Raw genomic sequence first — 24,257 nt, 5'->3', positions numbered from 1 at the left:
TTTAAAGTCCTAATGCAGAGGGCTTTTATTGAAGGCCTACTGTGTGCCAAGCACCTTCCTGTACTTTCCACCAGCCAGGGAGGAAGGGTGCTAATGAGCCCCAGATGTGAAGCCAGGGAGGGAGCCGAGGTGGAGGTAGATGGAGGCAAAGTGGCCCCAGCAGCCAAGGCCTCAGAGAGTGCAGGATTCTGGGGTCTGGCCTCCCTGTTCCTGAGCATGCTGGGCTGTGGATCTGCATGCAGAGTGGAGAGTCTCTGTCTTCTCAGTTGGTGACCTTCGGGGAACGGACTCTGTCTCTGAGTGCTTCTCCCAGGCTGGAACCGGTCCAGGCGGGTGGAAGAATGGCTGAGCCCAAGGTAGCAGTCAGGTGTCTGCTGTCTCTGTAGCTCCTGTCGACAGACCCTCTCTGCTCCTGTTGCTCCTTTGGAGTTCCTGCTTGGACCTTGCGCGCTAGGGGCCAAGGGGACAAGAAGAGAGAAAAGGCAAGTCAGACATAAAGATGCCAACAGCTGTGGAGAGAGACAGACACAATGCCAAGAAAAAAGGCTGGTGTGGTGGCACACGCCTTTAATCGGAGCAGAGGCAGGTCTCACAGAGATCTGCCTGCAGAGATCAGCCTGGTCTACAAAGAGAATCCAGGACAGCCAAGGCTGTTACAGAAAGAAACCCTGTCTCAAAAAACCAAAACCAAGGCCAGGCGTGGTGGCGCACGCCTTTAATCCCAGCACTTGGGAGGCAGAGGCAGGCAGATTGCTGTGAGTTCGAGGCCAGCCTGGTCTACAAAGCTAACACAGAAAGACCCTGTCTTAAAAAAAACCAAACCAAACCAAACCAACAAAAAAGACAAACACAAGATGGAGACAAAACTAGAGAAATCAGTAAGAAAGAGATCCAGAGAAGAGGGTGGGGTCAGGCAGAGGGGGGAGGAGGAGGAGGGAGCTGAGAAGGTGGAGAAAGCCCAGGCCATGGATGGGTCCTCTTCCAGGCCCGGCCTCACCTAGAGCTCATCCCTGGGATGAGGGTGGAGGCTGTGTCCACTGCTGCCAGCCAGGTGCAGGTGGGGCCCACGAAGGGCCTTTTGAGAGCCAGTCCAGCTAATGAGGCGGTCACTGTCATCATCCCAGAGGGAGGATGTCTCCGTGTCACTGAGCCACTCGGCCTCTCCCAAATAGTGGGTGGGGGAGGCAAGCAGAGGCCTGGCTGAGAAGGCTTGGAGGTCTCGAGGCCAGAAGTGTGCTTTGTACTGGTCGCTGTGAAGTGAGAGAAGAAAGCTTCGGTGGGCAGACCCATCTTCTTCCAGACACCATGATGCTAACCCAGGGCTGGGCCCCTGACTGTCTGCAGCACCCCTGACCTGCCCACTAGCCCTCACAGCTACTTGAGAAGTGGCCCCTTTAATATCCCATGATGTCGCCTGCAGGTGTTACATGCAGGCAACACTATATACATAATAAATAGATCTTTTTTAGCCGGGTGTAGTAGCACACGCCTTTAATCCCAGAACTCAGGAGGCAGAAGCAGGAGGATTGCTGTGAGTTCGCGGCCAGCCTGGTCTACAAAGAGAGTCCAGGGCAGCCAGAGCTGTTACACAGAGAAACCCTGTCTCGAAAAACAAAACAAACAAACAAAAAATAAATAAATTAATTAAGTATACAATATTCTGTCTGCTTGTGTGCCTGCAGGCCAGAAAAAGGGCACCGGATCTTATTATGGATGGTTGTGTGTGGGTGCTGGGAATTGAACTCAAGACCTCTGGAAGAGCAGCCAGTACTCTTAACTTCTGAGCCATCTCTCCAGCTCTCTTATTTTAAATTTAGACCAGGCTGGCCTTGAACTCACAGCGATCTGCCTGCCTCTGCCTCCCAAATGCTAGGATTAAAGGCTTGTGCTACCATGCCCGGTTTAGCTTTTTTTTAAAAAATTAAAAATAAATCTAAAAATAAACCCTGCATGGACATGGAGAGCACGGCGTTACATCTAGCTGTGCTTGGTACCTGGGCAACTCTTAGGCCATGTGGGTGAAGCCTGACCATCTCCCCCTCTCCAGCTGCCTAGTAAGTGGGCCCCTGGCTTGAGTGACCCTGCCCTACCCCCACCCAGACCTCACTTTGGATGCTGATCGAACATGACAGGCAGGAACTCATCCACAGGTAGCATGCGCTGCAGAGGCTGGGAGGCTAACAGTTTGCGAGCGCCTGCCAGGCTCAAGGTGTATGCTAGCGTCCAGTAGGAATACCCGGCCACCACCAGCCCAGGTAGACCCTCCACAGCCACCTCCTCCTCAGGGTTCACCTGCTTCCGGCCAAGGTAGCTGCAAATGACACCAAAGGTGGCATGAGTCACTCCAGAGCATGGGGTATCCTGGCCCCTCCCCAGTTACAGTAAGGCCAGGCTCAGCAGGGAGGGCTAGCTAGGATCCCAGCATAAGCAGCAGACCCCAGAGACACACAGTCTCTCTCCCCTGCCCCTGAGAGGCAGTCTGCCTACATCAAGTCCCATGAAAGCTTCTGAGTCACCACGTCGTCCATCAGGCGTTCCAGTCGCCTCCGGAAGTTGTCCGCAAAGCGCACGTCATCCTCCAACACCACAACCCGGGCCAGGCCCCTGGCAACCACCTGTAGCAGACGTGAGAGGGGAGAGGGCTCGGCAGAGCTGTGCTGTGCTGTTCCTACCGGCCTACGTGCCACACACCAAGTCCTGGCCATATCCTGTAGCTCCCCCCAAAGCCTGCTGCGCCTCCCACTGTCCAGGGAGTGAAATCCATCTTGCTCTGGCACTCAAGGCCCTGACTTTCCGAACGCCCCAGTCTAGCTTACCGAGTGAATCATGGGGACGGCCATGATTTGTTGCTATAGTTACTGAATACAAACCTCTCCCAGGGCCAGTGCAACTCTGCTCAGCCTCAGAGAAGCCCAGGTTCCTGCCTTTGTCATCTGAAGCTAGGTTGGATCGTGTGTGTGTGTGTGTGTGTGTGTGTGTGTGTGTGTGTGTGTGTGAGAGAGAGAGAGAGAGAGAGAGAGAGAGAGAGAGAGAGAGGCGCCACAAAATTACTCCTAAAATTGCAGAGGAAAGCTACTTCTTGTAACTATGGAAAATAAGGGAAGAAGGCAGCATCTGCTGGGTAGATGGCCAACTGAGTCATCCTCTCAATTTGTTCACAGATGGCAAATAGAAACAAGATCCTTGGCAATGGAAGAAAAGAAAAGTACATGCAGCCGGGCGGTGGTGGCGCACGCCTTTAATCCCAGCACCTAGGAGGCAGAGGCCGGTGGATTGATATGAGTTTTGAGGCCAGCCTGCTCTATAAAAGTGAGTCCAGGACAGCCAAGGCTACACAGAGAAACCCTGTCTCAAAAGGAGATAGGAGGGGAGGAAGAGAGGAAGGGAGGGAGGGAGAGAAGGAAAGAGGGAAGGTGGTTTTCAGGAATAAGGCATGTGGTGTGTGGACCTTATTTTTTGAGGCACAGTCACTCACTGAACTGGGACCTTTCCATTTCATCTAGACTGGCTTGCCAGGCAAACCCTCAGGCTCTGTCCCCCAGCACTGGGGTTACAGATGTGATCTGCTATATCCAGCGTTCTTTTGTGGGTACTGTAATCTGGAGTTCCAGGCCAGCCAGAGCAGGCAAGGAGGGAAGGAGGGAGGCGGGTACCCAGCAAACGCTTTACCACTGAGCCATCTCCCCATCCACAGGATCTCTCTTGCGGGAATGTCCCCCTGTGTCACCAGAGAAGAATGCCTTCTGGGGGAACAGTGAGTGTTCCACAGAGACAACAGGATATAAACAGTCTCACCCGCCACTCAGGGGTGCCCGGTTCAAGGGACCTTCTTGTCAAATGCGTCCATTCACTCACCCTTGCACACAGCACGCTGAGGACAGCTTCAGACACATAGACTGCTGTCCCTGAAGGGCATGAGTGCCCCAGAGGGCAGGCATCCTCACCTCTTCCCAGATGGAGTAGTGGCTGAGGAAGCAGCCCACCTCACCCTTGGTCAGTGTGCGGCCTGAGTAGGGGTCCTGGTAGCCAGGGAGCAGGTCTACACCAAGGTGCTTAAGGATGCTGCTGTTGAGCGTCCTATGAGAAACAAGCATAAAGTGGCTGACAAGTGCCAACCAAAGCCTCCTTCCGGAGCGGCCTGGCCTGTACGTGCTGGAGAGAGTCACACAGGAGCCTGGTTTAAAGGAGGGAGGACCCAGCTTTGGAAGCTGTGGCCTGAAGCTGTCGTGGGAACTCTACCCTCAGGAGAATGGGTTTATGGAATCTATCTGAGGGGGAGGGGGAGGAGGGAGGCACCACATGACTGGGTGAGCTGTTAGAGACTTCCTGGACCAAGGCTCAGTAAAGGGAGACAGAAGCAGGCGGATCTTTGTGAGTTCGAGGCCAGCCTGGTCTACAGAGTGAGTTCCAGGACAGCCAGAGCAGGGAAGGAGGGAAAGAGGGAGGCGCCTGTGTGACCCCAGCTCTTGGGGGCAGAAGCAGGGAGGATATGGAATTCAAGATCACTCTTTTTTAGACAGCAAATTCAAGGCCAAATAGCCACATGAAAACCTGTCTCAAAAAGTCAAGCCGAGGACCAAGCCAAGGATATAGTGTTTGACCCGAAACCCTAAGAATGTGAATTTAATCCCCAGATCCCACAGTGGAAGGAGAAAGTGACTCCCAAAACTTACCCTCTGATCTCCACGTGTATGTGCCCTCATATACACATAACACACACACACATAAATAAATAAACAAACAAACTTTGAAAATTATCTAAATAAACTCCAAGAGATTAATGGGGAAATATGATCAAAATATATTATATATGTAAAATTGTGAGATACATACATATATATATACACATATCTATCTATATATTGAACAAAGTATGTTTTATAAAATTATATATATTTGTGAAGAAAATGGGGGTTTAAAGCAAACAGCAGCTGTCATATGAGCCATGTGACCCTGTGGCAGGAGAGGCTTGGCCTCTGGGTCCCTGTGGAATAAGCCAGACTTCACTCACACTCCACACTCTGGGGCCTCAGGGGCCTAACACAATCATGGAGAACATCTCCGAGGCCACTTTATAGGTCTTGGGTCCTGGCTAAGTGCTCACTAGACCCTCAAAGATCACAAAAGCCAAGCATGCTTATGTATCACTTAGAAGAGAGGAAAAGAGATGGGACAGTTTGCCAGAGTTGATATACTTGGCATGTGACAGCCCTCAACCCAGGCCCTGGGGTCCTTTACGCTGCACCCTTCTACCTCGGGTGGGCTTATCCTGTTGGCCTGCTCTGGCATTCCTGAGGCAGCAGGGCCCAGGCCCTGTGTGGCTACCTCTGCATCTTTAAGAGCCTGTTTGTCCACTCCTAGGGTCTCCTAGGGATGTCATGGTCCCCAAGCCGCATCCCTGGGAGCCTCACCTGCCATCCACAGCCTCTACCACGCGAGCAGAGATCTCCATCTCCCAGAGAGAAGTCAGCATCCGAGCCCGGCGCTGGGGTCTGCGAGCCAAGCTGATGACAAAGACCTGGAGGAAACCGAGGTGAGCCTAAGGAGGGGTAGCTTCTCCACCCCACCCCAGTTCCATAGGTTAGAGACTTACTTCATCAAACCCCACTTTGCTGGGCTTCTTTGGGGGCCGAGACACGTGAGCTGAGGCCAGCATGGGGGGCCCATACACTGCAAAAGGAAGCAACCCCCAAGCCCCTGGGCATGAGTCCCTCCTGGCTCCTGGTCACAGATGCCCTGGAGTCCAGCCCCAGCTTCATTCTGCCACTCTAGGAGAACAGTTAGCAGGGCAGGCTCGCTGAGCTCCAGCCCCATTGTACAGATCAGAAGACTGAGGTGCCACTAGGAAAAGGGCTTGCTCACTCAGGGTGCTGGCGCTTGCCTTTAATCCCGGCACTCGCGAGGCAGAGGCCGGTGGATCTTTGTGAGTTTGAGGCCAGCCTGGACTACAAACTATTACACAGAGAAACCCTGTCTCAAAACACACACACACACACACACACACACACACACACACACACACACACACACACAAAACAAACAAAACCAAAGGGTTTGCTCACTGTCATAACGTAAGTTGAGAGCAAGGTTGGCACCCAAATCGTACTTAAATCTATGCCTGCGGGAAGGCGGGGGACCCCAGTCCTCACCTAGAGCTTCCAAAATCAGGTGGATGAAATTGGTCTCCTCTTCCTCCAGCCCCTGGTGGGGCTTCGCTACCACATTCATGTACCCGTAACGGTGGTCATTGCACACGTGCACCGAGACCCCTGCAGAGACGCCACGTGAGTTGCTGGAGTTGGGGCCGGGTTCTCAGTTGATATGATCAGGGACCCAAATCTTCTCTGGGACTGAGCTGTGACACAGTGCTGAGGGCACTGGGCCGCATCTCTAGAAGTTTCGCCTTACTCGTCCACACACTGCAGACGTCACCGGCACCAGCACCCCGTGGACAAACAATCAGGACCCTTGTCATTCAGCAGCTCCCTAAGGGCACACTGCTTGCTTGAGAGGCTTCAATGCACACTGCAAACCCTCAGGAAAGTTCTGCCCTCACCAGAGAGTCTTCACAGCCCCAGGCAAGCCTCAGTCTGAGTGCAAATCCCAGCGCTGCAGCCTGCTCAAGCGGGGTGTCCCACATCTCGGCCGTGTAATGTCATCGTTAGCTCTTGCTTGGGCTTGTTGGGGGTGGGGGCTGGTAGGGGGAAGGGGGATTGAGACAGGGTCTCATTTTGTAGCCCTGGCTAGCCTGGAACTCCTCATGTAGAGCAGGCTGGCCTTGAATTGGCAGAGGTCTGGAGTGCTGGGATTAAAGGCATGTGCTACCCTGTCCAGTGTTCTTGGGATTGGATTGATCTCACGCCTGAACACTCCCTTTCTACGTAACTTTCTTAACAGTGATTACCGGGTGAGGGAGAGATGGCCCTGGCAACTAAAAGCACCTGCTGCTCTTGCAGACGACCTGAGTTCAGGTCCTGGCCACCTGGAAGTCTGGTTCCAGGAGACCCAGCATCCTCTTCTGCCTCCTCAGGCACTGCACCCATGCACATACATACACATAGGCAGACACACATCCATACACGTAATAGAAATAAGTAATTCTAGGTGTAGTGGCACACACCTTTAACCCCAGCACTCAGGAGACAGAGGCAGGTGGATCTCTGAGTTCAAGGCCAGCCTGGTCTGTGTAATAAGCTTCAGGCTAGCCAGGGATACACAGCGAGTCCCTGTCTGAAATGACTACTGGCAAGTTCCAGGTGTGGCTCAGTGTCCTTCGCATACACCAAAAAATAAAAACAATAAGGTTAGAGGTGTAGTCTAGGGGTACAGGGTACAGCTCTTGCCTGTGTTCCATCCCTAACACCACAAATAAATAAACAACAAATACACACACACACACACACATTATGTGTGGGTGTTCGAGACAGGGTTTCTCTGTGTGGCACTGGTTGTCCTGGAATTCACTCTATAGACCCAACTGGCTTCAAACTCAGAGATCCATCTGCCTCTGCCTCCCAAGTGGCGGGACTAAAAGTGTGCACCATCACTGCTGGGCACAAATATATAAACTAAAAGAAAACTATTTTTACAAAATCAACAACAGGGCTGAGGGGATGGCTCAGTACTTGTGGACCTGAGTTTGAATCTAACATACATGTCAAACATCAACAATGACAAACAAATGAAAAACAAAGAAACAACAACAACAAAACAACCCTGGGTGTGTGCATGCCTGTAATCCTACCTGGGGTTGGGGGAAAATCAAGAGGACTGTTGGGGTTTAATAGCCAACAGCTTAGCTCCTGGCTCTGTGCGAGATCCTGTGTCAAAGGAGTAAGAGAGAGAGAGTGATGGAGCAGGACACACCCACAACTCCACAGTGTGATCTCACCAAGAAAATCTGATCACATGACCCTGGGGAAGCAACACAGCACTGGGAGGCTAAAGACCAGGTGTGTGATCACCTGGTTCTATCTTCCTGTCCTGCCTCACCTGCACTCTGCTCCAGCCCCCTGCCTTCTTATGTTCCTTCCTACCACGGGGAAGGCCTCTCTGCTTGAAAATATTTTTTCTTAGTGCCAGGCGTGGTGGTGCACGCCTTTAATCTCAGCACTTAGGAGGCAGAGGCAGGTGGATCTCTGTGAGTTCAAGGCCAGCCTGGTCTACAAAGTGAGTCCAAGACAGCCAGGACTACATAGAGAAACACTGTCACAGGAAGAAAAGAAAAAAAAAACACACTTTTTCTTGGTGATTGAGAACTGGTTCAGTGGTAAGAGCTCTTGCTGCCCTTGCAAAGGACCCAGGCCTAATTCCCAGGACCCACATGGAGGTTCACCACTTTCTCAGGCACCAAACATTCGCATGGTACAGAGGGAAAACATTCATACACACAAAATAAAATAAATATGGGGCTGGAAAGATGGTTTGGCAGTTAAGAGCACTGACTGTTCTTCCAGAGGTCCTGAGTTCAATTCCCAGCAACCAATGGTGGCTCACAACCATCTGTAATAAGATCTGATGCCCTCTTCTGGCCTGCAGGTGTACATGCAGATAAAGTACTCACATATACATAAAAATAAATAAATAAATCAAATAAGTAAAATTTTTTTTGGTTTTCTGAGACAGGGTTTCTCTGTGTAGCCACCATGCCCAGATGAAATAAATCTTAAAAAAAAAAAAAAAAGAATATGAAGAAAATACCTTTTCTAGCTGGACGTGGTAGCACACACCCTTAATCCCAGCACTTGGGAAGCAGAGGCAGGCGGATCGATGTGAGTTCAAGGCCAGCCTGGTCTACAAAGTGAGTCCAGGACAGCCAAGGCTACACAGAGAAACCCTGTCTCAAAAAAACAAACAAAAAAAAACCCAAACAAACCCAGACAAACAAACAAAAAGCACTTTTCTTGCTGTTGGCATTGTTGCCGTCTGCCCAAATTACCTCCTTTATGAGGTCTTCTCTGACTAAATTAACTCTACCCTGAGCTCCCAGAACACCTCTAATCAAGGTCTCCTTCCCGTCAGTGATGACCAGATACTGATTTGTGAGGTCCTCTGACTAACTGGACTGCAGACTCCAAGAAGGGCAGGGACTGCCTGATAACCACTGGTGCCTGGTGCCTGTCACACAGTGGGTGTCCAAAAACATCTGCCCAAGGAAGTAATGCCTGAAAGTGCCAAATAGGGGCAACTGGGTGCCTAGCTCCTCCACTGGGCGGTGGATTTAAAAAAGACTACCAGCCAGGGCTACACAGAGAAACGCTGTCTCAAAAAAAAAAAAAAAGAAGAAGAAGAAGAAGAAAGAAAGAAAGAAAAGAAAGGCTATGACCAAAGGGACCAACAGGAGTTGACAGGATGAAATGTGGCGTGGAGGATGGCATACTAAATGGGGGAAACCAGCAGGTGCAAAGGCCCAGGGGCCCATCCAAGGAGGCTGAAGGAGCTGGTCCTCACCAGCAGCCTGGCAGGAGTAGGCAAAGACAATGATGTCATCAAAAGGCCAAGTATAGTTGGGATGAGGCGGGTAGAAGGCAAGCTTGGCTGTTTCCTCAGTCTGCAGGGACAGCAGGAAGGTGGAGTGGACCATAGGGACCTGGAAGCAGCCCTGGCGCTGGCGGTTCTTAGTGGGGAAGTATTCGGGTGTGCGGCGATAGTAGCCCTGTGGGAGAGGAGAGTGTTGTGGGCTGAGGCCAAGCCTCTCCTGGCCCAAAGGCCCTGAGCCTCAGACGCTATGCTCTCCAGTCCATCTTCCTTGGGACCCTGGGCCTCCTGAGGCCCTCACGCCCCCACCCGGCCTCACCTGTGGAGTGATCCCGCACCAAAAGTTGGAATAATAGGTCTGCGAGTCCAGCATCGGAGCCACCACCGGCAGCCGCCGATCTATGAGAAGCCGCAGCGTCTGGTTGTTGGTAAGAATGTTGTCTGTGTCTGCGAACTTTGGGGAAGGAAGATGTCACCGGGAGTCCTGTCTGAGCCTCAGGATCAGAGTTCACTGAGTGGGAACTGCTTCCGAGTGTCCCCACAGAGAGCTAACCAGGGCCAAAGAGGTGGCCAGAGAGCTAAAGGGACTTGCTGCTGAGCCTGACACCCTGACTTCAGTCTCTGGAACCCACACAGCAGACAGAACCAACACTAGAAAGCAGCCCTCTGACATCTACACACATGCCAGGGCATGTGCGCATGTACATACGTACACACAGGATACAAACAAATGAGGGCACAATGGGGGTCTTAACCAGCACAGTCGTTAGGTCATTTCCCAACGAGGGGCCATTCTGAGATGCCTGCTTAGAGCGTGGATCCAGCTGGGTGTGCTGGCACCTGCCTTTAATCCCAGCACTTGGGAGGCAGAGGCAGGTGGATCGCTGTGAGTTCGAAGCCAGCCTGGTCTACAGAGAATGTTCCAGGACAGCCAGGACTACACAGAGAAACCCTGTCTTGAAGAACCCAATAGACAAACAAACAAACAAATAAAACAAAACAAAAATAAATATTTTTTAAAAATCTATTCTGGGGCTGGAGAGGTGGCTCAGTGGTTAAGAGCACCATCTGCTTTTCCAGGGGTCTTGAGTTCAATTCCCAGCAACCATCTGATACCCTCTTCTGGCCTGCAGGTGTACATGCAAGCAGATCACTGTATACATAACAACAAACAAATAGATCTTTTCTTTTGGCTTTTTGAAACAGGGTTTTTCTGTTGCTTGCTTTGTAGACCAGGCTGGCCTCAAACTCACAGTGATCCACCTGCCTCTGCCTCCCAAGTGCTGGGGTTAAAGGCGTGCGCCACCACGCCCAGCAAAAAAGATCTTTTCTGAACTCTAGTCTAGGGATCCAGGCTTAGTTTACACTCTAGGCAAAAGCTTAGGAATCTAGGTACCACATAGAACCTAAGGTCTACCCCAGGATCAGGCTTAGTATCTAGTATGAGCTTAAATTCAGGGGTCCCAGCTCAGTCTCCAAAAGATCCAGACAATAGGTGATTTGTTCATAACCAAGACTTCTGTTGGGGGCGGGTACTAAGCCCCCCAAGTTTCCTCACCAGGATGTAATCCGCTCCCCAATCCCTGGCAAAGGTCAGCGCTTCCTGCTTCAGCTCCATCAAAACCTGATGCCTTTCTTTGGTCCAGTGCTTGGGACCCTGTTCATCTGGGTAGGATCTGGGGGGAGAGGAGAAGAGCATGAGATGTCCTCTTGAGAGAGAAGGCTCTCCTTCTCTGCAGGGAAGTGGACACAGCCTGCTCTGGGCGCTGTGGCACTGGCTGTGGCACTGGGTCACTGCACCCTTGCCCTCACAGTACTACCTGGCCTCTTCCTCAGGCTTCCAGACCACAGCCGCATAGTCAGGGCCCACAGCAGCCAGCCACGCCCGCAGCATCTCTGCCGTGTTGTCCACGTTGTGATCTGTGGCACACCTGTGAGCGCAGCGGAGCATGACTGACAGACCACAGCACAGAAGGGCTGGGTCCCCACCAGCCTGACCATGGGACTTCCTCAAGTCTGGACAGTCTTGAGAACAATGGAGAGGTCTGCTACAAATGGAGGTGCTCGGGGATGTGCTGTGTGACCTCAGGCAAGTCCCGCGCCTCTCTGTGCTTCGCATCCTCCCGTCTGACTATACTGGGAGATTGAACCTGGAGACTTGCACATGCCAAGCAAGACCCTGACCACTGAGCCACGCCCCCCAGCCTGAATGCACGGGGAAAGATGGAGAGTCCCGTGGGACCACTCCATGCTCCGAGCACCCCTTCCACTCGCTGCCTCTGCTGCTGAAGGGACTCTAGTTGAGGAGATGGGAGGCTGAGCCAAGAGCCCAAGTTTTAAATGATGCTGCTCCTTTAAGCCGGTTTCCCAAAAATGAAGACTTAACTACTACGTGTCAAGTCCCACAGGGGTGGAAACTAACGTGTGGTGACTGTGGGCAGCCTCTCCAGGCCACAGCTCCCCCCCCCCCAACCCCCACCCCCCGCAGCCCATCTCTGCTGTGCTGTGAGGAGCAGTTTGTCTCTGGCCTCAGCTTGGGCTCCCTCTGGTTTTGGCTTTTTAGGACAGGGTGCTGCACTCTCTGATCTCAGCGTTCTATGGGGCCGCACCCTTGGCCGTCAGACCCAGTCAGTCCCTGTACCCTGAGAGGCTGGCAGTGCCGCTGTGGAGTGTACTCTGCCTGACACCCCTGCCCAGCATGCAGCCTGGAGCTCAGGGCTCCCCCAACCTGCTCCCTAGGAACCTCAAGTCTGATCCTTTCTCCGTGGGGCCCCAAGGGATGCCGGAGGTTCCCGTCTGTTTTGTACTCCACTTCAAGCAGACCACAAGTTTTGTGCAGCGATGTACTGCGAACTCCAAAGGTTCGGTCAGAAAGGAGAGGCCTAAAACCCAGGGGAAGTTCGGATATCCCGGGTAGCCGGGGTATCCCTGGACTAGTAGACAGCCTAGTGGAAGGGTGAGTGTCCCCGGGCTGACCCATGGCCTCAGAGGTCTGCTCTTGCCCATCAGAAGCTTAGGAACCCTGCTGAGGGGCTTGAGGCTGTCTAGGAGGGAGGGAGGAGCTTGTCCGGGTAGTGTCTGGGCAAGAGCGAAGGAGCTTCCTGGTCAAAAGCCGTCCAGAGTCCTGGGGCTTGATGCCCCACAAGTGCCCACCCTTGGATCTCTCACCAGAGGGCCAGCCTGGCCCGGGGATAGTCCAGGCGCTCCAGCGCGCCCAGGTAGTGGGGCAGAGAGTGTTCAGCATTGCGGGCCAGGATGGCAAGGACCACCGTGGGCAGCGTCGGCTCCGTGACACCCGCAGCCCGGAGCCGCGGCCACAGCAGGAACAGCAGAGGTAGGAGCTGTGCAACTCGCATGGCGGGACTCCCTGGCTGTGAAGGCCTCGGGGTCTCCCACTGCGGCAGGGAGGGGGCGGGACGGGAGGGGCACGGGGGCGGGGTCTTGGAGAGGCGTGGCCACTGCCGTGGGGCCCCTGTGCCCCTCGTGGGCGCCTGCACGCTCTGCAGTCCTCTTCTTTGCCCAGGCCCTAGATGTTTAGAGTCAGACACCTGCTCCGGACGCATCCCTGGGGGCTGCCCTCACTGTGCGAACCTCAAAAGGCGACGGCACGGAAGGGAAGATCCGGGGGCCAGGGTGGACCACTTACACCCTGGACGTTCATCTCACTCCTAGAATAATGACACCCCGGATTCCCGGCTCCCTGCCCCTCAGCAGTGGACCCACCTCTCTCAGGGGAACCCCGGTTCCCACACCCCTCCCCGCTCCGACTGAGGTGCCCTCTGGCGGCCGCAGGCAGGAACTACACATACCCTCCAGATGACGCGATGAGCTGGAGAGGAAGCCCCTGCTTGGGGCGGGAACCGGGCGCTGCTGATTTGAGCTGGTCCTCGCATCACCTCCACGCTCCAGCCCTTAAAGAAAGCAATGCCCACTCAGACTGAGGGTAGGTTTTGGAGGTCACCACAAAACCCCTGATGGTGATCTAGCCCTCCTCCAAAATAGATAGGAGATACTGCCTCCTCTTGGACGAAGAGGATCTTGGGACCCTGTTGGGATGAAAGGAAATCTCCAACCTTTCCCCCTTCCCCCACCTCTTTTTTTGTTTGTTTGTTTTGTTTTCTGTTTTTTGTTTTTTGAGACAGTGTAGCCTTGGCTGTCTTGGACTCGCTTTGTAGACCAGGCTGGCCTCGAACTCACAGTGACCCGCCTGCCTCTGGCTCCCTAGTGCTGGGATTAAAGGCGCGCGCCAGAGGGAAAGGGGCTATTTCCAGGCCGATGGTCCTGCAATGAGAAGGGCCGTGGAAACATGCTGGAGGGAGGCCAGAGCCCTCTATCTTGCTCGGCAGTCTCTGGCAGGGGCCCTTCAGTCCCCATTTTAAGGATTCTCCCTAAAGCTGTCACATCCTACATATCTAGAGCCACTGCCCAGTCTATGTGTGCTGGGGTGCTGTGCCAGGATGCTTGTGACGTCCCCGCCGCACAACACTCAGAGACTGACACCTAATCACCAATGTCATGGTACTAAGAAGAGAGAGGAGTTCCTGGAGAGATGGCTCAGGGGTTAAAAGCACTGACTGCTCTTAGAGAGGGCCAATTCCCAGCACCCATTTGTCAGCTAACAGCCATCTCTAATTCTGCTTCCAAGGGATCCAATGTCTTCTGGCTTCCTCAGGCACCAGGCATGCAGATAGTGTACAGACTTACATGGAAGGGAAAAAAAAAGGGGGTGTGGGGGGGGGGAGGCTGAAGAGATGGCTCAGTAGTAAAAATGCACTGGCTGTTCAATTCCCAGAACCCACACGGTGGCTCACAACCATCTATCATGTGCTCTGATGCCCTCTTCTGGCCTGCAGGTGTACATGCAGATAGAGCACTCATATAAATAAGTAAGTAAATAAATCTTTTAAAAATTAATTGAGGAGCCGGGCGTGGTGGCGCACGCTTTTAATCCCAGCACTCGGGAGGCAGAGGCAGGCGGATCGCTGTGAGTTCGAGGCCAGCCTGGTCTACAAAGCGAGTCCAGGACAGCCAAGGCTACACAAAGAAACCTTGTCTCAAAAAAAAAAAAAATAATTGAGGAATTGCAAATTTAAAAGAGGGAAAGGTTGAGTCTGGGGGGTCATACTTGTCATTCCAGCACTTATGAAGCTCAGGCAGGAGGATGGCCAGCCTGGGCTACAGTGAGCTATCATCTCAAAAACAATCAATAAAAAGCGGGGCTGGAGCCGGGCCTGGTGGCGCATGCCTTTAATCTCAGCACTTGGGAGGCAGAGGCAGCTAGATCTGAGTTCAAGGCCAGCCTGGTCTACAAAGAGAGTCCAGAACAGCCAGGAATACACAAAGAAACCCTATCTCAAAAAGCCAAAATACAAACATAAACAATAAAATACAAAGTGGGGCTGAAAAAATGGCCCAGCGAGCTAGGCGTGGTGGTGCACTCCTTTAATCCCAGCATCCAGGAGGCAGAGGCAGGGGGACCTCTGTGAGTTCGAGGCCAGCCTGATCTACAAAGTGAGTCCAGGACAGCCAGGGCTACACAGAGAAACCCTGTTTTGAAAAACAAACAAAGAAAGGCTCAGCTGTTAAGAGCACTGACTTTCTTACAGAGAACCTGGGTTTGGTTCCCAGCACCGCATGGAGGCCTGTAATTCTAGCTCCAGGGGATCTAACACCCTCTTCTGACCTCCACAGGCAAAAGAGTCAAACATGTCAAGTAAGAGAAATCTTTAAAAAAAAAAAAAAAAAAAAGAGGGGCTGGAGAGATGGCTCAGAGGTTAAGAATGCTGCCTGCTCTTCCAAAGGTCCTGAGATCAATTCCCAGCAACCACGTGGTGGCTCACAACCATCTATACTGAGATCTGGTGCCCTCTTCTGGTGGGCAGGTGTACGTGCAGGCAGAGCACTGTATACATAATAAAAATAAATAAATCTTTTTTAAAAAGAAATCTTTTTGGCTTTGTTTTTGCTTTGTTTGTTCGAGACAAGGTTTCTCTCTGCAGTTCTGGCTGTCCTGAAACTTGCTCTGTAGACCAGGCTGGCCTCGAACTCAGAGATCTGCCTGCCTCTGCCTTGTGAGTGCTGGGATTAAAGGGGTCAGACACCACCATTGGGTCTCCAAAACCAGGAGCACAAGCTTTCTGCATCTCGGCATGATGGAACATCCCTGCATCTCTGAGTGGGGTGGCCAGAGGCAGGGGTATCCCGAGTTCTAAGACATCCTGCAACTATGCAGCAAGACCAGCTTGGGTCAGGCATGGTGGTGCACATCCATAATCCTAACACTCAGGTTGCGTCAGGAAAACAAACAAAGGAGAAGGAGTGGGAGATGGCTCAGTGGGTAAAGTGCCTGCTAGGCAATCCTAAGGACCTGAGTTCAGATCCCCAGAGCTCAAGTAAAAGCCAGGCATGGGGATATTTGTCAGTAACCCAGACCTGGGGGGCTCAGAGGGATCCATGAAGACCTGGGTTTTGGTAGCCAGCTGACCTAGCCCAGTTGCTAACTCCAGGTTCAATAAGGCATCAATCTCATGCTGGGCACAGTGGCACGTGCCTCTAATCCCAGCCCTTGGGAGACAGAGACAGGCAGATCTCTCTGTAAGTTCGAGGCCTGCCTTGGTCTACAAAGTGAGTCCAGGACAGCCAAGGCTACACAGAAAAATCCTGTTCTTGAAAAGCCAAAAAATAAAAATAAAAAAGCAACAACAATACTGATAATGTGGACAGAAACCAAGGAAGACACTAATACTTACACACATCTCTCACACATCCAAATGTAGGAAAAGAAAAGAAAGGGGAGGGAGAGAGAGAAGAGGAGGGGGTAAGAAGGAAGGGGAGGGAGAAGAGGAGGGGGTAAGAGGGAAGGGGAGGGAGGGAGAGAAGAGGAGGGGGTAAGAGGGAAGGGGAGGGAGAGAAGAGGAGGGGGTAAGAGGGAAGGGGAGGGAGAGAGAGAAGAGGAGGGGGTAAGAGGGAAGGGGAGGGAGAGAAGAGGAGGGGGTAAGAGGGAAGGGGAGGGAGAGAAGAGGAGGGGGTAAGAGGGAAGGGGAGGGAGAGAGAGAAGAGGAGGGGGTAAGAGGGAAGGGGAGGGAGAGAAGAGGAGGGAGTAAGAGGGAAGGGGAGGGAGGGAGAGAAGAGGAGGGGGTAAGAGGGAAGGGGAGGGAGAGAAGAGGAGGGGGTAAGAGGGAAGGGGAGGGAGAGAAGAGGAGGGGGTAAGAGGGAAGGGGAGGGAGGGAGAGAAGAGGAGGGGGTAAGAGGGAAGGGGAGGGAGGGAGAGAAGAGGAGGGGGTAAGAGGGAAGGGGAGGGAGAGAAGAGGAGGGGGTAAGAGGGAAGGGGAGGGAGGGAGAGAAGAGGAGGGGGTAAGAGGGAAGGGGAGGGAGGGAGAGAAGAGGAGGGGGTAAGAGGGAAGGGGAGGGAGGGAGAGAAGAGGAGGGGGTAAGAGGGAAGGGGAGGGAGAGAGAAGAGGAGGGGGTAAGAGGGAAGGGGAGGGAGGGAGAGAAGAGGAGGGGGTAAGAGGGAAGGGGAGGGAGGGAGAGAAGAGGAGGGGGTAAGAGGGAAGGGGAGGGAGAGAGAGAAGAGGAGGGGGTAAGAGGGAAGGGGAGGGAGAGAAGAGGAGGGGGTAAGAGGGAAGGGGAGGGAGAGAAGAGGAGGGGGTAAGAGGGAAGGGGAGGGAGGGAGAGAAGAGGAGGGGGTAAGAGGGAAGGGGAGGGAGAGAAGAGGAGGGGGTAAGAGGGAAGGGGAGGGAGGGAGAAGAGGAGGGGGTAAGAGGGAAGGGGAGGGAGGGAGAGAAGAGGAGGGGGTAAGAGGGAAGGGGAGGGAGAGAGAGAAGAGGAGGGGGTAAGAGGGAAGGGGAGGGAGAGAAGAGGAGGGGGTAAGAGGGAAGGGGAGGGAGAGAAGAGGAGGGGGTAAGAGGGAAGGGGAGGGAGAGAGAGAAGAGGAGGGGGTAAGAGGGATGGGGAGGGAGGGAGAAGAGGAGGGGGTAAGAGGGAAGGCCCCTGTGAGAGGTAAACAGCCAACAGGCTAAGGAGGGGCTTTTAGATTCATCCCTGGCCTAGGTTTTCTCTTCCCCAGCACAATGACAATCCCAGTTGCTTCCTTCTTCCCTTCCCTCCGCCCCCCCTACCTTCTCTCCCCCTCCCCCCCTCCCCCCAGGCCTCCAGGCCTCCAGTCTGTCACTGCTCCTATCCCATCTCCCCCATCACTCCTGCCTAGAAAACTGCTAGAGCCCAGCAAACAGCCAGGTTCCCTCTCAGCCCTGCAACCCTGTTCCCAGTTCTCCGTTCCCCTGCCCTCTGTCCTCTGCGTCCCTGACCAAGGAGCTCCAAGCCAGGTTCTGGAGAAGAGGTAGCTGTGGCCTGGCAGCTCTCCTCACAGTTCCCAAAGGTCCCACCCCTTCCCCCCAGCCCCTCCTCCCAACAGAAGACCCCAGCCTCCATACCATCCCTTTCCTGTACCCACAACCTCTTCTTGAGTCTTCCTTCCAAATTCCAAGGGACTTCAATCACTCCCAACTTAAAATAAGAAAACAGCAAGATGTCTGCAAGGCCTGCGCAACAGCCCAGTCTCTCTCCCTCTCAACTCCAGGATGGAAAAAATCTTTCCTTTCCTTTCTCTACTTGACCCGCAGGCTGCCAGAGACCAGCCTTCCCCAGCCACTCCCAGAAGCGAACTCTTCTTTCCCCCAAAAGCTCTGGCCCAACAGGAGCAGCAGCTGACAGACACACCCTCTTTCTGAACCCCTAACCTGTACTATTCCCCACTCGTGTCCAGACACCACCTTCCCAAAATAGAACGCAGTCTTCTGCTAAACTTAACATCCCGCCCCTGCCCCTTTAGGGGAGGGCATCTCTGTATGCCTAGTCCCTGGAAGCAGACACCCGCCTGAGGGCTTCTGTCCCTGACTGTCTCCTGCACATGGCCACCCTCCCTCTGCATGCACTGGCACCACTCACATGGACACTGCACCTCTCAACGCCACCACGACCAGCTCTCTCTGGCACTTACCCTGTCCACAGGCTGTTCTAAAATGCCAGCTGGTGTGACAGTGGATAGCAATAGCCCAGCACTTGGGAGGCAAGGGCAGGGAGCAGGAGTTCAAGGGCAGCTTGAGCTACAGTGGAGCGAGATCTTGTCTCAGAGAAATAGCCCCAGCCCAAACCTAGGGCTCTAGCTCCGGAACCTTGTTTTTTTTTTTTTTTAAGACTTATTTATTTTATTTATTGCATATGAGTGCTTTATCTGCAGAAGAGGGCATCAGATCACATTATAGATGGTTGTGAGCCACCATGTGGTTGCTGGGATTGAACTCAGGACCTCTGGAAGAGCAGGCAGCGCTCTTAACCACTGAGCCATCTCTCCAGCCCCCGGAACCTTGTTTTGATCACAACTTAGGAAGGGAACTAGACAGTTCAACATGGTGTCTGGCGCCTGCCTGTTCCTCATGGATGGCTGGGGCTGCTGAGGTGGCTCAGTGGGTAAAGGTGCCACCAAGCATGACAACCTGGGTTTGATTCCCAGGAAGCACACACACTTTGCATGGGCTTGCATGGTAATGCACATAACCAATCAATAAATGTAATAACAAATCATTTAAACTAACAAACAAAACACCAGGCATTGGGCCGGGCATGGTGGCACACGCTTTTAATCCCAGCACTTGGGAGACAGAGGCAGGAGGATCGCTGTTAGTTCAAGGCCAGCCTGGTGTACAAAGTGAGTCCAGGACAGCCAAGGCTAACACACAGAGACCCTGTCTCAAAAAACAAAAACAAAAACACACAAAAAGCAAGGCACTGGTGGCACATGCCTTTAACCTCAGCACTCAGGAAGCAGAGGCAGGTGGATCTCTGTGAGTTCAACCTGGTCTATAGAGCTAGTTCTAAAATACCTAGGGCTACATAGAGAGACTCTGTCTCAAAAAAAACAAAACAAAACAAAACAAAACAAAAAAACAAAACAGAGCCGGGCGTGGTGGTGCACGCCTTTAATCCCAGCACTTGGGAGGCAGAGGTGGGCGGATCGCTGTGAGTTCGAGGCCAGCCCGGTCTACAAAGTGAGTCCAGGACAGCCAAGGCTAACACAGAGAGACCCTGTCTCGAAAAACAAAACAAAACAAAACAACCCCCCCCAAAACAAAAACAAAACAAAAAAAACCCCAATCTCTGTGAGTTCGAGGCCAGCTTGGTCTACAAAAGCGAGTCCAGAACAATCAAGGCTACACAGAGAGACCCTGTCTTGAAAAACCAAAAACCAACCAACCAACCAAACAAACAAACAAACAACAAAAAAAAAACCCAAACCAACAGGGGGCTGGAGAGATGACTTAGCAGATAAGAGCAGAGTTCAATCCCCAGCAATCACATGGTGGCTCACAATCATCTATCCTGCATGCCTTTAATGCCTTTAAGTACTCAGGAAGTAGAGGCAGGTGGATCGCTGTGAGTTCAAGGCCAGCCTGGTCTACAAAGTGAGTCCAGAACATCCAAGGCTACACAGAGGAGCCTGGTCTCAGAAAAAAACTTTCTGGGCTGGAGAGCTGGTTCAGTGGTTAAAATCCCATCTTCTGGCTTTGCATTTACTCCACACATGGTGTATGTATGTATGCATGTATGTATATATAAAATAAAAGTAACTAAATATAAAAAAATCACTCTGAAAAGCCAGACATGCTGTCTCAAGCCTACAACCCTAGAACCTGGGAGGCTGTGACAAAAGGACTGTTGTGAGTTTGAGGCTAGCCTGGGCTACATATAAGTTCTAGGATTGTATCCAAAGAAAAGGGGAAGAAGGAGGGAGGGAAGAAGGGAAGAGGGATGTAGACTGATCTGCCTTGGTTTGTAACTCAATAGCAGAGTGCTTGCAAAAGGCTGGGTTCAGTCTCCAGTCAGAAGCTGAGCAGACAGGTCAAGTGTGAAGGCGACAGGATCGATCAGGAGGTCATGGCCATCCTTAGCAACACAAGGAGTTCCAAGTCAGCCTAGACTACCAGAGGCCTTGTCTTTAAAAAAAGAAAAAAGAAAAAAAAAACTAGGCATGGTGGTACACACTTGTTTTCCCTGCAGCTGACTTGGGAGGCAGAGCCAGGACAGCCACAAGTTCAAGAACAGCCTGGTCTACAGGTTATCAAGTGCTAGGCCAGCCAAAGACACATGGTAAATCCCTGTCTCAAACAAAATAGTTACATGGTGGTGCATGCCCATAATCCTAGCAGTCCAAAGGCAGAGGCGGGAGAACTGCTGAGGCCAGCCTGGTCTACACAGTGACACTATCAAAATGCCAAGAAACTAGGGCCAAGGAGATGGCTCGGCTGGTAAAGGTGTATGTCTCCAAGCCTGATGACCTAAATTGGAGTCCCAGGATCCACATGATAGACGTAGAGGAGCGACAGGCACAAACTGTCCTGTGACCTCCACATCACTGTGTGAGCACGCCCCCAGCTCGTGTGTGCGCGCGCGCACGCGCGCACACACACACACACACACACACACACACACACACACACACACGCATGCGCACATGCACTGAAAAAATTTTTTTTTGAGACAAGGTCTCTCTGTGTTAGCCTTGGCTGTCCTGGAGTCACTTTGTAGACCAGGCTGGCCTCGAACTCACAGCGATCCGCCTGCCTCTGCCTCCCAAGTGCTGGGATTACAGGTGTGTGCCACCACACCCGGCTGAAATTCTTTTAAAATAACTATAAATAAATAAAGGTGACACATGCTTTTAACCCCAGTATTTGGGAGGCAAATCTCTGTGAGTTCAAGGCCAGCCTGATCTACCTAGTGAGTTCCAGGACAGCCAGGTACATAATGAGAACCTGTTTTAAAAAAAAAAAGGGGGGGGGGGGCCTGGAGAGATGGCTCAGAGGTTAAGAGCACTGGCTGTTCTTTCAAAGGTTCTGAGTTCAATTCTCAGCAACCACATGGTGGCTCACAAACATCTATAATGAGATCTGGTGTGCAGGTGTGCAGGCAGAACACTGTATATATAATAAATAAATAAATCTTTTTTTTTTTTAAGTAGCTGGGAGCGGTGACACACACCTTTAATACCAATACGCAAGAGGCAGAGGCAGGGGGACCACTGTGAGTTTGAGGCCAGTCTGGTCTACAAAGTGAGTCCAGGACAGGCAAGATAACATAGAAAGACTCTGTCTCACAAAACCAAAACCAAGGGCTGGGCATGGTGGCACACGCCTCTAATCCCAGCACTCAGGAAGCAGAGGCAGGCAGATCGCTGTTGTACAAAGCGAGTCCTGGACAGCCAAGGCTACACAGAGAAACCCTGTCTTGGAAAACCAAACCAAACCAAACCCAAAATCCCCCCTCCGTCCCCCAGCCCTGTCCTTGGATATAGAGTGAGACCCTGTCTCAAAAAGAACAGCAACAAAATTTCCTTACTGTATCTGTAGCTTAGACGGCAGGCAGGGTGTTCCCAGCAGCAAAAGAAACAAGTCTGGTGAGCAGAGAGGCCTTTTGGATGCAGGTGGGAGCCTGGGGGCCAGGCGAGCCCTGCAGCGGGCTAGGATAGGGCAGGCGAGATGCTGAGTAAGGCTGAAGGAAAACCCGGCCAAATAGGAGAACCGTACTTCTCTGACCTTATTTTGAGCTGTCTTTTCGACCTCCACGTAGAAAAACAAGTACGAGACCCTTCTGCTCTGACTTCCACCACAGGAGCCCAGTTTCCCACTGTCTGTCCCCAGGTTAGGCAGAGGCTAGGGACAAGGCGGGCTCTCCGTAGATGGATATGGTAAAGCAATGAAGCTGAGATCACCAAGTGCCAATCCATCCACTTGCACTTTTTTGGCCTCTAAAATGATCCTCCTCCTTTTGGGGAGGAGATGTTAAGGCGGGGGCCGCATCATGTAGCCCTGCCTGACCTGGAACTCTCAGAGATCCCTGTGCCTCTGCCTCTTGAGCACTGGGATTAAAGACATGTGCCACCAACGCCCTGCTGAGATGTGGGCTAAGTTCAGAGGTTCTGAACTTAACAGTGCTCATCAAAGGCAAAGTCTTTACATGAGTAGCTTAGGCCTCCCCTGTGCAAATGACAACTGGGCAGGGCAGCTCATGCCTGTAATCCCAGGAGCAGTCAGGACACTTCATGAAGCCAGGCTGGCGCAAGATCAAGGCCAGGCAGGCCTATAAGGCCCTGCCTCAACCATCCACTCCCCTCCCTTCCCTCAAAATACAAAAGCTGTGGTTTGTAGTGCAGGCCTGCCTGTGATCTTAGCCCTCTAAAGCTTAAAGCAAAGAGACTGTGTGCCGGAGCCAGTGTGGGCTGCACAGTGAGTTCATACAGCTTTCATGATATGACATTACTATATTTAATTTAAAAAAAAAAATCAAATATCACCCCCATCCCCATGCCTAGGAAGTCTGAAACTCTGGGAGTAGAGTAAAATGAACTGTTCCCTTCTTAGTTTTTTCCTCCTGTTTGGAGACAGCGTCTTACTATGCACTCTAGAATGGCCATGAGCTACGAAGCCTCCCACCTTAGGCTTACAAACTCTGGAATTACAGGTTTTTACCACCACACCTGGCTTTTCCCCCAAGGGTTCTGGACACCAAACCCAGAGACCCACACTGGTTCTATCACTGACCTGCACCCCTAAGCCATCTCTGTATTAAGGAAAAGTCACAGGTCATTTCGATGCAGGCTGAGCTTAGAATTGCCACTGCATGTATAGTGAGTGCTCACGGTCTGCGGTATGTTAGGTACTGGAAAGTGCCTGGAAAACAGTCGCTACTGGTACCCAACTGGCTGAGAAGATGCACCTAGACCAGATGCAACTGATGCTTTCCGGCCCCGTCAGCTTTCTCGAGCCCCTCAGCCACTGTAGTTCCTAACAAAACCATGTGGTGGCGCCAGTAGTCCAGGGCTGCCGTTGGACATCCTCAACTGGAGACCCTGGAAGAACTGTCCCCTCCCCCCCAAGGACCACATCCCCCTGGGAACCTGAGCTCTAAGGCTTGGCGCCCCGTGGACATGTCCTTTACCAGGGAGGAAAGCTGATTCTGGAGAGGTGTACCGGCCAAAAGCTGATAGACTCAAATTGGAAGGGGTTAACTCTGTTAGGTTAGAGAGCTCAGTGAGCTAGAGAAGACCCCACCCCCACCCCCACCCCAGGCCACAGAAGAGTTAGGGGTGCCAGGCTTCTGGAACTCGGAGGTTAATAGCGCATATGGGTACCTCTGTCCAATGGAATCTTGCTACATGCCATTTTAACCTTCTGCCTATACTCCTAGACCCCAGCACTGCTTGCCTGCCAAGGGTAGGGTCATCCTGGAGGTAGAGCAGGAAGGAAGCCTGGATGGAGGTCTTACCAGCTGTCAGCTCCCGTCTCTTGGGCTGGAGGCTCCCTGGGCTCCTGTCTTGCTCTGTGCTCACAGAAGCCCACGATCCTGGCCAGAGGATGAGCCTTCACCCTGTTCTTGGGTCTGGGTGCAGTTCACCAGACCAGACCACCAGCTTGGGCACCATGCTCACCTCTGGACACAAGCCCAGTTCCAAGAACACCCAGGGTAGAGTGGAGCCGTGTCCACCTTAGGTTCTTCTACCCTTCATCTGCCCTACTTGAGGGAAGACTGTGACGCCAGATCCCAACTGCAGTCTGTTTAAGCTTAGCATACTTTGGCTTCTGCCACACCCCTCCTGTCTCCGGGGTACCCACCCAACACCCACACACTCCGGAGAACCACCCTCTCTCTGTTGACAATGCCTCCCTCCTTAAGGACCCCCAGATGTGGTTCTGTCCTCGGAGGTCTGCCTCTGCTCTTAGGAGGCT

General features: G+C 52.6%; 1 protein-coding gene across 3 annotated transcripts; it reads right to left on the bottom strand.

Annotated features, from left to right (window-relative positions):
- CERCAM (cerebral endothelial cell adhesion molecule) lies at positions 1-24,257 on the bottom strand. Of its 3 annotated transcripts, XM_084799351.1 has the most exons (14): positions 23,797-24,257; positions 13,287-13,388; positions 11,298-11,408; positions 11,036-11,153; positions 9,797-9,931; positions 9,451-9,655; positions 6,150-6,269; positions 5,594-5,670; positions 5,412-5,518; positions 3,945-4,077; positions 2,488-2,615; positions 2,108-2,311; positions 998-1,250; positions 1-450 (listed from the first exon to the last, which is right to left on the bottom strand). In XM_084799351.1, the coding sequence occupies exons 3-13, from the start codon at positions 11,369-11,371 to the stop codon at positions 998-1,000; spliced, it is 1,554 nt and encodes a 517-aa protein (XP_084655477.1). In that variant the 5' UTR covers positions 11,372-11,408; positions 13,287-13,388; positions 23,797-24,257; the 3' UTR covers positions 1-450. The 3 variants fall into 3 exon arrangements, with proteins under 3 accessions (XP_084655477.1, XP_084655475.1, XP_084655476.1); XM_084799349.1 differs by lacking the exons at positions 13,287-13,388; positions 23,797-24,257 and adding an exon at positions 12,646-13,212; XM_084799350.1 differs by lacking the exons at positions 2,108-2,311; positions 13,287-13,388; positions 23,797-24,257 and adding an exon at positions 12,646-13,217.

Source organism: Acomys minous, assembly GCF_964271855.1.
Source record: "Acomys minous genome assembly, chromosome: 10".
Classification (NCBI taxonomy): domain Eukaryota; kingdom Metazoa; phylum Chordata; class Mammalia; order Rodentia; family Muridae; genus Acomys; species Acomys minous.
The sequence above is the reverse complement of the archived record's forward strand: the minus strand, read 5'-3'. Positions and strand labels throughout refer to the sequence as shown.

Excerpts from the sequence above, each read along its gene's own strand:
- CERCAM (XM_084799349.1), bottom strand. The coding sequence starts at position 13,040 with ATGCGTCCGGAGCAGGTGTCTGACTCTAAACATCTAGGGCCTGGGCAA. Across the intron at positions 9,656-9,796 it reads GGTGCGGGATCACTCCACAG|GGCTACTATCGCCGCACACC; the intron begins GTGAGGCCGGGT and ends CCTCTCCCACAG. Across the intron at positions 5,519-5,593 it reads GCAAAGTGGGGTTTGATGAA|GTCTTTGTCATCAGCTTGGC; the intron begins GTAAGTCTCTAA and ends GGTTTCCTCCAG.